The sequence below is a fragment of the Mesocricetus auratus genome, unplaced genomic scaffold, assembly GCF_017639785.1.
Source record: "Mesocricetus auratus isolate SY011 unplaced genomic scaffold, BCM_Maur_2.0 Super-Scaffold_100691, whole genome shotgun sequence".
NCBI lineage: Eukaryota > Metazoa > Chordata > Mammalia > Rodentia > Cricetidae > Mesocricetus > Mesocricetus auratus.
In genome coordinates this window covers 10,492,793-10,505,695 of record NW_024429267.1, presented here as the reverse complement: position 1 = coordinate 10,505,695, position 12,903 = coordinate 10,492,793, and the positions used below count along the sequence as shown (strand labels likewise).

The window sequence follows — 12,903 nt, the reverse complement described above, 5'->3', positions numbered from 1 at the left end:
CTTTGAAAGCCGGGCATTGGTGGTGCACACCTTTAATTAATCCCAGTGATCAGGCGGCAGAGACAGGCAGATCTCTGTAAGTTCGAGGCCAGCCTGGTCTATAGAGTGAGTTCCAGGACAGGCTCCAAAGCTACACAGAGAAACCCTGTATCAAAAAACAAAACAAAACAAAATATCCTTTGAATACAAATAAATTATAAAAATAGATCAGTATTAAAACATTTTAATTTTGACTACAGTTAACTATATCTTCTTTTCCAAGATCATCTGGGATAAACTAACTACTACTTGCCAGATTCTATCCTAATGTAAATATTGGTTTTGTTTTTGATTTTCAGTTGCCTAGAACAGCTTCTTAGTAACAAATTCTGATTAAGGACTTTCTTTGAAATTTTTGTCTGTGCACTGATATTTCAGAGACTGTGAATTCTTATTCTTCTACCCTCCTAGTTAGCCTATGCCAATATACTCTTCTGAAAGCATCAATTTCATTCTCCATCCAGTTTAAAATCTCAAAAGGGTGGGGATATGCCTCAGTGGTAAGCCATTGTCTAGCAAGTATGAGGTACTGGATCTTACCTTCCATAGTAGAAAAGGTAAATAAAAATAGATACCTGTGCATACATATACATCCCTACTGTCTGTTATAGGTAACCACACATTTTATAACTTAGAATTTTTTATAATCTTGTTAGTTACCAGCCATATTTCCTTCTAAAACAAATTTGACATACTCATCTTTTAAAATAACCCATTTTAAAAAACACACTCATTGACTCAGCTGTTTCACAGGGGTCTTGCACATGCTTGGAAAGCATTCTGTTGACCAGCTGCAGTGCTAGCCCTCTTTCCCTTCAGAGTGCTTGCTCACCTACCAGTTCAGGTCCCAGCATCCATGTGAGATGGCTTACAGCTGCCTGTAACTGTGCAGGCACCCATGCTCACATGCACATATGCATACATGACATCTCAAATTTTATTTTAAGTGCATATAGTACCTGTGTGTGTGTGTGTGTGTGTGTGAGTGAGAGAGAGAGAGAGACAGAGACAGAGACAGAGACAGAGGCAGAGACAGAGAAAGATCTACCTTTCCAAGTTCTGCCCAGTTCTGAACCTATTTTAGACAGCTCCTTCCAGAAGCTGTTTACAAGCCTGGCTGACTTCATTATCTGTTTCTAAAACCACTTGAGATTCAAGCATTTATTTTATTTTAGCCTTTGTTATACTTTATTCTTGATTTAGTCTCTGTGGAAAATAGAGATTTCTCTATCTTCAAGAATAAGAAATATTTTTGTACAGCCAAATTATTAGTTTTTAAAAAGTAACATCTTTGTCCTAATATTTATTTTAAACCATGACAAAAAATGGATTTGACTTTCAACAAATATGCTGAGAGTGCTGGGGAAATGCTCAGTAAAATGCCTGCAATACAAGCATGTGGACACCAGTTTGATCTTCAAGAATGCATCTGAAAAAGCTGGGCCTGGTAATAGCACTTGTCATTCCAGTGCTGGGGAGACTGAAACAGGCAGCTCCCTGGGGCTCACTGGATAGCTATCATAACCTAATGGGTACACACTGGACCCCAGTGAGGATCTCTGTCTCCTCTGACCTCTGACCTCCATATACTCATGTTTACACACAGAAAAGAAATATACTGCCAGAGTGGTACAAATGTAATCCCTGTATTGCAGAGGAGGTAAGCAGGAGGATTCCAAGTTCAAGACCAGCCTGAGTTACATAATGAGCACCCATCTCAAAACAAGCAAAAAAAAAAAAAAAAAAAAAAAAGCAAAGAAAAAACTCTGGAGAGATAGTTCAGTGGTTAAGATCATATACTGCTCTTCCAAAGTACCTGAGTTCAGGTCCCAGCAGTAAGTGGCTTACAGCTGCCTGTAACTCCAGACCTAACATCCTCTTCTGATCTCTGCAGGCACCCATGCTCACATGCATGTATCTACAAATAACAGTCTTGAATTTTAAGTGTGTGTGTGCACAGACGAGTATGCTCACGAGTACAGTGCCTTCCTATGGAGACCAGAAGATGGCATTTGATCCCCTGTGCCTGAAGTTATAGGCATTTGTGAGCTGCCTGACATGAGTGCTGGGAAGCAAACTCAGGTCCTCTGCAAGACTAGTATATGCTCTTAACTGCTGAACTATCCTTCCAGACATCTCACACATAATTTTTAAAATAAAATAAATCTTTAATAAAAAGCAAAAAGAAAGAGAAAAGAAATACTTCTGTTTTGTGAAACAAGTTAGCTATGCAATCCAGGCTGTCCTGGAGCTGGAGTCATCTCTAGGCTCCAAAGGTGTGGAAAAGAAACACCTTTTATGTAAACGGTGTTTTTAAAATAAGTACAGACACTATAGTGTGATTATCTAGATAAAAGTATACTCTTAAGAGGTAGTTTATTTCCGTATCTAAAACTGAAAGGTGCTTTCTTAGAAGCTTAATTTCTTCTTTTTAAAAAGACCTGATTATAAAGGCTGTGAGTTTAGTTCAGTGGTAGAACATACCTTAGCACTCAGCAAAGCTCTGGGTTTGCTCTCCAGTGTATCCATACACAAGATCAGTCTGCTTCTTATCTTACAAATTCTTCCTAAACTATATGGTTCCAGCATTGTGTACCTAGTACACTAGGTATCTTGTGCTATATAACAAATCATTCCAAACAATAATAATTTATTTCACAATATCTTTGGGTCAGGAATCTGGGTGACAGCCTCACTCAAGGTCTTAGGAGGCTGAAGACATGGTGCCCACAAGAACCGCCACTTCAGGTGAAAGTATAACTATGGAGAATTGGTAGCTATTGCCACATTTAGCTGATGGCAGGACTCAGTTTCTCTTGAGGTGTGGTACTAAAGCCCTGAGTTAACTGATGACTGTTGGCTGCATGCCTCCTGCCATAGGAAACTCTCTGTGAGGAGCTTCACAACATGGGAGCTAGCAGTCTTCAGAGTGAGCAGTAGAGAGCACAATAAAACTACAGTATTTTGTGTTCTAATCATACACGTGAAATCTCCTTACTCCATTATATTGAAGCAAATCAGGCAGGGGTGGTGGAACCTACCTATAATCCCAGCACTGGAGAGACTGAGGCAGGAAAATAATCATTTCAAGGCTAGCCTGGGCTACAAATATAACCCTGTCTAAAAGAACACTGAAAAAAACAAACAAGATAATGAGTCAGTAAATACATCCTATATGGGAGAATATATTTTAAAAAAGTATAAGTATAAAGAGAGTCTTGCCATTAATCACCAAGCTTTATTGTGGTGATATTTTGTTTATGCTCTAATAAAGCTTGCCAGAAGATCAGAATGCAACGTTAGCCACAGCCATAGGCCAACCTGGTCTACAGAATGAGTTCCAGGACAGCCAGAGCTATACACAGAAACTCTGTCTCAAAAAAAAAAAAAAACAAAAACAAAAAGAACTTGCTAGTAGTTGCCTGCTTTGTTTTTCTGATCTTCAGGTAAGTCTTATTAGATTATAAACAAAATATCACCACACATATCATTTAAAGCTGTCTCATATAATGTTCCACAGACCAACTAAAAAGTAACATGGTAGCTAAGGAAAGCATACCCAGTCTTTCATCAAAATAAACATGGAACACAAATGAAATACAGAATTCAAGCAGACCACTCATACTCTTGCATTATCCAAATAAATACCGCATATAATTTGCTCACAAATTAATTTTTCAGTTAAATGTAACATCAAAACTTCAACCTAACCAGGTTCCATGGTACTTGTATGAATATCATAAATTTGAGGCAACCTGGACTAAATAGAAACATTTCAAAGATGAAACTGTTAAATACTTGAGACCCAGAGTTCATTCCCCAGTACAAATAAAACAATATGTACAATTTAAAAATTACATATTTGTTAATGGGCAGTGGTGGCATGTGCATGCCTTTAATCCCAGCACTTGGGAGGCAGAGACAGGCGAATCTATGTGAGTTTGAGGCCAGCCTGATCTACAGAGCAAGTGCCAGGACAGCCTCCAAAGCAATTCAGAGAAACCCTGTCTTAAAAAAAAAAAAAATACATGTGCTATTTCATAAAGGGATTATTTTAGCATATTGAAGTTCTTCTGTATAAGTAAAATAAAGTCATTGCTGGTATAACTGTCTTAAAGATTAGAATTCTTTTGCTTTTAGAGTTGCAAAGTTTAAGATAATGTTTGGTATAGTCTTTATAAGTGTATTTCAAAGAGACAGTAAAGGTTATAGTAAAATAGTTTTGTTAACTTGTTAGCTACTTGAGTAAGAAGCTAGTTTCATATCTTACTCTTTCTATCAAAATAAATTCCATTTAAAATGAAAGATTTAGAAGCCGGGCGTTGGTGGCACACGCCTTTAATCCCAGCACTCGGGAGGCAGAGGCAGGCGGATCTCTGTGAGTTCGAGGCCAGCCTGGTCTACAGAGTGAGTTCCAGGACAGCCTCCAAAGCCACAGAGAAACCTTGTCTCGAAAAACCAAAAAAAAAAAAAAAAGAAAAAAAAAAGAAAGATTTAGCCAGGCAGTGGTGGTGCATGCCTTTAATCCCAGTACTTGGGAGGCAGAGGCAGGCAGATCTCTGTGAGTTCAAAGCCAGCCTGGCCTACTGAGTGAGTTCCAGGGCAGGCTCCAAAGCTACAGAGAAACCCTGCCTCAAAAAACCAAAACAATAAAATGAAAGATTTGAACATTTAAAAGGAGGCATGCAAAGGTTAAAGAAAGCATATGTATTTATCTGTAAACTCTAAAGAGGTAGAGATCTTTCTGAATATAGCATCCAATCCAGAATATACATAGCTATTTCCATTCTGGAAAGAACAACAGCAACAAACTGTCATAAAGTGTAAAAAAAGAAAAAACCCTATAGGAAAAAAATCCTTACTAAATATATCACAGGGATTGTGCTAATTCCTCTCATTCTGAAAGAGCTTTTAGGGTCAGTGAGAGGACTTAAGTGAGTGAAGGAAGCACCTGCCATCAAACCTGACCACCTAAGTTCAGTCCCTAAGACCTACATGATGGGAGGAGACATCTGAATCCTACCCCTTGTTCTCTGACTTGCACATCTGTGTGCATGCACACACACACACACACACACACACACACATATGCACTAAATAAATACATAAATAGAAATGTGTTAAAATGTAAAAGCTTTTATTACTCAATAAAATGATAATAAATACACTGATAATTTAAAGAAAAAGGTATTTTCAGTTAATTTCACAGGCAATATGTAGACTGTTGTTCAATGGTAGAGCACATATGCTTAATGCATGTTCAAAGCCCTAGGTTCAATACACAAGAACTCCATAATCTTTATATAAAAATAATATATATCATGTATGGCGCCACATGTCTTTATCCCTAGCTCTTGGGAGGCAGAAGCATGTGTATCTCTGTGAGTTCCAGGCCATTCGAGGCTACATAATGAGACATATAAAACATAAAAAACAAAAGAACAAGAACAATGGCTGCGCTTCCAGGGAATCCAATTCAAGTGTACCCACCTGTAGACAGTTCACAACTGTCTGTAACTCCAGTCCCAGAGGATTTGATGACCTCTTCTGGCCTCTGAGGTACACACATGATGCACAGATATACATGCAGGCAAAACATTCATACACATAAATTTTTAAGAAACGTGTGTGTGTTTGTACGTACAGAGAGAAAGTGATAGATACATATAAAATTGTGTTCCACATTTTTAAAGATGCCACATATATTGAAAAGGTATGTGTGCATTAAAAAATGATAGCAGTGATTAGGGTGCTATCCATCAACTTCTGCCTCCCAAGAGCTAAAAAAGAGTGGTATACATTGATAGAAATAAAAGATATTTTTTTTTTGGTTTTTCGAGACAGAGTTTCTCTGTATTGTTTTCGAGGCTGTCGGTCCAGCCTGGCCTCGAACTCACAGAGATCCGCCTGCCTCTGCCTCCCGAGTGCTGGGATTAAAGGCGTGCGCCACCACTGCCCGGCACAAAATAAAAGATTTTTATATGTTGATAGCATCTGTGGTATTTGAGATCATTGGAGGAGAAGTAGTTAAATTATAGCAACTGAAGTTGGCACATTCTTTGGGATCTCTAAGGTCACAGGAAGATGCTCAAATACATTGTAAAGTGGAAAATAAAAAAGAAAATTCAAATCAAGCTTGATGGCATAGGCCTGTAAATCTAGTTGTTCAAGAGGCTGAGGCAGGAGGACCTCTAGTTCAAGACCAACCTGGTTACAGAGCAAGGTCAAGCCAAACTGGGCAACTTAGTGAGACTTTGTCTCAAAGACTAAAAGAAGTGGGGCTGGAGAGATAGCTCAGTGGTTAAGAGCACTTCCTGCTCTTGCAGAGGACCTGTGTCTGACTCCTGGCACTCACATGGCAGCTCACAACCCTCTGTAACCAGTTGCAGGGACACCAATACCCTCTTCTTGACTCCAGGCACACTTAACATAAACAGACATGCATGCAGGAGAAACGTGTATGTATGTATGTATGTATGTATGTTTAAAAAGGGCTGGAGATAAAGTTCTACATGCTTGCTTGCCACAAATAGGGCCCTGGATTCAGTCCTTAGTGCCACAAAAAGGAAGAAAGGGAAAGGAAAGGGACAGTTCATGAGCATTATATGTATACCTTGAAAACTATATAAGGCAAGCCGGGCATTGGTGGCTCACGCCTTTAATTCCAGCTCTTGGGAGGCAGAGGCAGACGGATCTCTGTGAATTCGAGGCCAGGCTGGACTGACAGCCTCCAAAACAATACAGAGAAACCCTGTCTCGAAAAAAGAAACAACAAAAAAGAAAAAAAAAGAAAAAAGAAAACTATATAAGGTGAATAGTTAACTTTAACTTTCTCTAGGTAGAACTAAGGAGTTGAACATTATAAGCAACCTGTTGCTGCAATGTTTAAAAATTTATGTTTAAAAAATATTTTATAAGCAGAAAGAGTATATTTTAAAGGCAATTTATAATTTCTTTTTACAGGCGACTACATGCTTGAGGCAAAGCCAAAAGAAATTTCAGAAATTCAACGTGTAAATTATGAACAGGTATAAACATGATTTTATATTAAAATATATTATTTTGCATTATGAATATACACAATAATCATTGTGGTTTGAAACTTTTTCTTTACAGTACTGGATAGTAAATGCTTTAGACTTTGCCAGCTACATAAGTTCAAGTCCATTGCTTATTCTTTCTTTTTTTTTTAAACTACCCTTTAAAAATATAAAAAAAAAAAAGCTCAGAGCCATATTTGGTTCAGAGCCATAATTTTTGGATTCCTGTTTTCTATGAATGTATGTATTAATTATGCATTGATACCATCTTATAAATCTGTACAGGGTAATTTGGCATTTTTCTTGAAAAAATTGACTCTGAAGTAAATTTGTCATTGATTTATCTTTTCTTGTTTCACTTAAGTTACTATCATTTTTCCAGTGCTGAGAATTGAATTCAATACCGTGTACGTGCCAGGTAAACACTCAGGCAGTCCTCAAGTTATGTTTAAGATAAAGTTGAGTAAGTGCTGGCTGAGATGTCAGGACACATTGTGCAATTGTATAATTTCAACACACCCACATTTTTTGGTATGTTCTTTAGAGACCCTGTTCTGTAATGAAGGCACAGAAGGTTCAAAATTACCAAAGCTGGGCGTAAATAAGCAAGCCTCATTTTCTTCAGTTTTCTTTGTATTTATCAATAGAGGGAAGGAAAAAGAAATTAGCACTTTTGTGAAAGGAAGGGTCACCTGGGGAGGAAATGAACATCTCTGGAGATTCTTTCTCACTGTCCAAGTAACCTTTAAAATATGTCGTAAGTTGGGCACGGGGAAGCCTGACCTGCATAGATTTCCATGCTAATCAGGGCTACACAGTGAGACCATCTCTCAAAAAACAAGACAACCATCAGGAGCAAATTCACAACAGGAAACAAAGTTCATGGGTTTTTTTTTCAGAGTTTATCTTTCCTTCTTTCCCTCTCTTTCTTTCATTCATTTATTGATTGATTGACTGACTGGCTGGCTGACTGGCTGACTGACTGACTGAGACAGGGTCTCACTGTGTCGACTCAGCTGGCCTGCAGCTCACAATGTAGACCAGGTTAGCCTGGAATTCACATATAAACATCTTCCTCTACCTACAAGTGCTGGGATTAATTTATGGAGCTTCTTGAATTTGAATGTTCATATAATCCTATCCTAATACAGTTGAAAAACCAACATCTTGCTGTAGGGGTGAGCCTACTACATCTTGCATTATAAGCAAATAACTGCAGTCAACTTTTTAGGCTGATTTTTTTTCATCCAACAAGAAGCCATAACTTTATTAGTGATAGAAACAGTACAAATTTCAAACCAAGCTGTAGTAGGCTGATTTAAATTTTATTAAAGAAAACTGAAGTATAGCTCAGAAGGACCTATGTTTACTACTCAGTAACTTTCCCAAAAATTACTAGGAGAATTTGTAGTTTAGAGCAGTGATTTTCAAACAATTTTTTAGCAGTAGAAACCTCTTTTTCAATGAAATCTTAGCATCAGCTTCTAGTATATAAAATCAGTAAGTGATGTTTCTGACTTTTTTTAAAGCTAACATACAAAGTAATGTGTTTCACTGTAGAATTTTCATGCATGCTTTGTTCTTATGTTACCCCTCTCCTGCCCCTCCTCTTTTCTGGTCCCTTTTTTCTCCCCTTCAGCCCTTCCTACTTTCACTTAATACGAACTCTATTACTGTCATTTTTTTCTTTCTTTTCCCCTCACCTTTAGATTTCATCTTCACCTTTCAGAGTTCCCTTTCTAATTTCATGACATGTTCACACAAGACCAGAAAATAATAGTTTATAAGATGGTCATGGTAAGGTTCCATTTATATCACATATAAGTTCATATAATGTCTTACTGAACTCAATGAGGCATTGTTGAATAACATCAAAACTCCATTTCAGAATAGTGGTTGGTCATCCTAGTGTCATTTTACTTCTGTTAATGAGTCCTAAGGATCCATCTGACAAGTGTTTGCAAGTGACAGCAGCATGTTTGTTCTTTTCAAACCACCACACAATCTGTGGATGCATTTCCATTATAGTGGCTTGGACTCCTGAATAGTGGAAAGTCTGTTTTACTTTGAGACAAAGGATATGTAAGTACTTAAGGCAATCATTCCTGGTGCCACAGAGATGATTCAGTGCATAAAGGAATTCAATTCCTGGAACCCACTTGGTGAAAGGAAACAACAGATTCACCCAGGTTTTCTCTGACCTCCACATGCATGCTGTGACACCTCCTCTCCCAACCACAGTAACCATTTTTTCAGACTACCCTGTACTTAAAATAAATACGGAAAGTATTGGTGAAGTTATTCTGTACTGCAATTCACTTTAAGAATAGTGTGAACAAGCTACATGCTGAGTCTGAGCACCTGTTTAAAACCCACAGGTACCAGACACCTCTTTTTTTGTTTGCTTGTTTGTTTTGTTTGTTTTTCGAGACACAAATGTGTTTGTATTGCTTTGGGGCCTGTCCTGGAACTCTCTCTATAGACCAGGCTGGCTTCAAACTCACAAAGATCCATCTGCCTCTATCTCCCCAGTGCTGGGATTAAAGGCACAGGAACCTCTTTTTAATGAGACTTCATATGAACTGACATGGTCAGACCAACATTTGGAAAGACCAACACAGAGCTTTGATATTCATGTGAAGCCTCTGCCAAAAGCCAATGCGTTGACAATGCGCACTTTCTAGCTTTGCAAAATAGACAAGGGTAAGACAACACAGTGTGTTTTCATTTTTTTAATTTCACTTATTTATTTTTGCAGTTGTAGGGTATTAGATAGGTCAGGACTCTATCACTAAGCTGCACTTTCAGCCTGACAAGTTTTTAAATGATCACAAATGTGTTTATAAAACATACTTATGTTTAAGTTGGCTGTGACAGCACATCATTGTAATCTAAGTGATCAGTAGGCAGATGGTGGAAGACGGAAAGTTCATGGCCTGGCCTACACAGACAGCATGACTGCCTGAAATAAACAAACATATGTTTTGCATTTAAATTACTTCATTATGCTAGAAGTACCTTTGAGAGAAGTTCTAAAACAGTTTTGCCATCACCTTTAAGGACCCAATAGTAGCCTCTTCTTAGGGTATCAGCAGTCATCCATCCCTCACTCCTGTATTTTATACCATAATTATCAATTTGGAATTAGGAAGAAGTTGTCCAAATATTTTCTCTCTTTAACCTTTGTTTATAAATTTACCTATATTATCAGTTTTATTAATTTTGATGGTTATTGAATGGTAGGAAATTATTTACTGTTTTTTGAGACTTGATCTTACTATGGAGCCCATCCTGGCCTTGAATTTTCTGTCCTCTGCTAGAATTGCAGTATGTATTGGTTTTTATTTGTTCTATGAGATATATCCTGTTTATGCTTATATTTAGTGATAAAATAATAAAAATGGGCTTTAAAATAATCTTCATTAAATTATTTGACATTTATTTTTAATCAATTAATGCATTCATCTACATGCATTTGCTGCCAGAGTTTGCATGTGAAATTCAAGAAGACAACTTTGCAGGAATCAGTTGTCTCTTTCTACTGTGGGTTCCATCAATGAAATTGATCATCAGATTTGTTCAGGAAGCACCTTTACTCACTCCTTGATCTGAGAGTTATATTTTGTGATCTGTTTTCTGCCTATCAGACTTGACCTACAATTCCCTTCATTTGTTTAGATCTACCCTTATAGGATTCCTTGCTGTCCACAAGTATTGTAATATGCTCATTTTTGTATCAGTTTTTTGTTAGTATTTTTATTTTTGTTACTGTTGTTTGATTTTTGTTTGTTTGCTTGCTTGTTTTTCAAGACATGCTTGGTTTCTCTGTGTAGTCCTGGCTATTTGGAACTCACTCAGAGACCCACCTGCCTGTGCCTTCCAAATGCACTACCTGGCCAGAACTTAGTTTCAAAGAGGCCTTTCTTTCTCCATCTTCTTCCCTTCCTCCCTGCAGTCCTCCTTTTTTTTTCATGTTCAATATATTCAGTGCAAAATCAAGTACAGGAAAAGAAACTGTTTCTATATGCCTCCCTCTCCTCTTCAACCTGTACATACAGCTTCTCCATTATTATCTTCCCACACCAAGGTAGTATGTTTGTTAGACCACATACAGGGAAGGACTCATCTAGAGAAATAAGAGTGGCCTTCTAAACGTCTTTACCTAATAGTCACAAGGATGATGGCCTCTTAAAAGGACTATAGATAGCCATTGGTAATTTGGGCTTTGGATCTGAAACATTCCAGCTGTTTACAAGTTCTAGTCAATCAGTCAGCTTTAAAGAATCTCTAACATGTGGTGGATTTTTTTTCTGAGAACTTCACCTAAAGTCCATAGGTTGCAGTAGGTTTCACCTTTGGTGTTATATATTCAGTGAATTTTGACAAGTGTGTAATGGAATGTATCCACCAGCATAACACAGCACAGAAATGTCTCACTGTGTGCTTCTAGGTACTCCTCCCTCTCTGATTTGCTGACAACTTATCTTTTTAGAGTTTCCATAAGATCAGCCATTTCCAGAGTCAGACTCCACAAGTCTCGGTCTTCTCAGATCTGCTTCTGTTATTTAATGATGTGCAGTTAGGTTCCTCCATATCCTTTCATAGCCCAAGAGTTCATGTCTAGTTTTTAAGTTATAGTAAAATCATATAACATTACATTCATAGGCCATCATTTTAAACTGTACAGTTTTTTTGTTTTGTTTTGTTTCTTGTATGTTTGTATTTTGAAACAAGTTTCTCTATGTAACAGTCATGGCTGTCCTGGAGTTCACTTTGTAGACTAGGCTGGCCTTGAACTCACTAAGGCCTGCCTGCCTCTGCCTTCTGAGTGCTGGCATTAAAGGCATATGCCACCATGTCCAGCTTAAACTGTACAGTGAGAGAGCTCTACAACTGTTTCATCTTGTGAGACTGAACTCTATACCCACCAAGCAATAACCTCACACTTTTTACTCCTACTGTCCCAGGAGCCCTCCATTCTACTTTGTGTTCTGGTCATTGTGGTCGCTTTAAGATTATAGAACAGAGTCACAAAGCATCTGCTCTTTGGAGAGCTTATTTTGTTCTTGAAGGATTATCTGTGCTATAGCATGTGACAGGAGTTCCTTCTTGTGCCACTGATAATACTGTTGTGGGCATTTGCACTACTGCCTCTTCACTGGGTCCTGAAGTGGCAGAGTTCTTAAACGTCAGACTTTTCCTTTAGACTTTCTAGTCTAAAAATAGACTTCCTGCCACTCTTCACTACCTCATCCTGCTCACTTTTATTTGTTAATGCTTGGCATCATATTGTACATTTGCATGACTTTCTTTTGTAGCACTATGCTAATCACATGACAGCAGAAAGCCTGTTATATTCACTGTTGTATTGATGGAACTCAGTTTAGTGCCTGGTACACAGGTATGTATGTAATGAAAGTCTATTAAGGAGCTGAAGATGTGGCTTGTCTAGCACGCACAAAACCCTGCATTTGATCCCTAGTGCTGCAGCAGTATAAGAAAAAAAAAAAAAGAATAAAATCATACAATGAAAATAAAAGTGTCAAAGAGGGGAATAACTTGGATAAAATAGAGATTTTTAACCTTTTTCTTTCTTTTTTAATTTTTTTTATTTTTTAGAAACAGTACAGGTCTTAGGCTATACTGTGCTGGCACACAACTTTAATCTCAGCACTTGGGAGGCAGAGGCAGGCAAGTAGATCTCTGTGAGTTCAAGGCTCATCTGGTCTACAGAGCAAGTTCTAGGACAGCTAAAGATAACACAGAGAAACCCTGTCTCAAAAAAAAAAAAAGAAAAGAAAAGAAAAGAAAGGAAGGAAGGAAG

At 37.8% G+C, this 12,903-nt stretch overlaps 1 protein-coding gene across 2 annotated transcripts in view; it reads left to right on the top strand.

Annotated features, from left to right (window-relative positions):
- The window catches only part of Mindy2 (MINDY lysine 48 deubiquitinase 2), a 60,525-nt gene that overhangs the window by 16,197 nt on the left and 31,425 nt on the right, over positions 1–12,903 (top strand). For both annotated transcript variants that reach the window (XM_040739794.1, XM_005075468.4), the window contains exon 3: positions 7,003–7,067. In XM_040739794.1, coding sequence (XP_040595728.1) covers positions 7,003–7,067 — 65 coding nt within the window. The remainder of the gene's footprint in view (positions 1–7,002; positions 7,068–12,903) is intronic.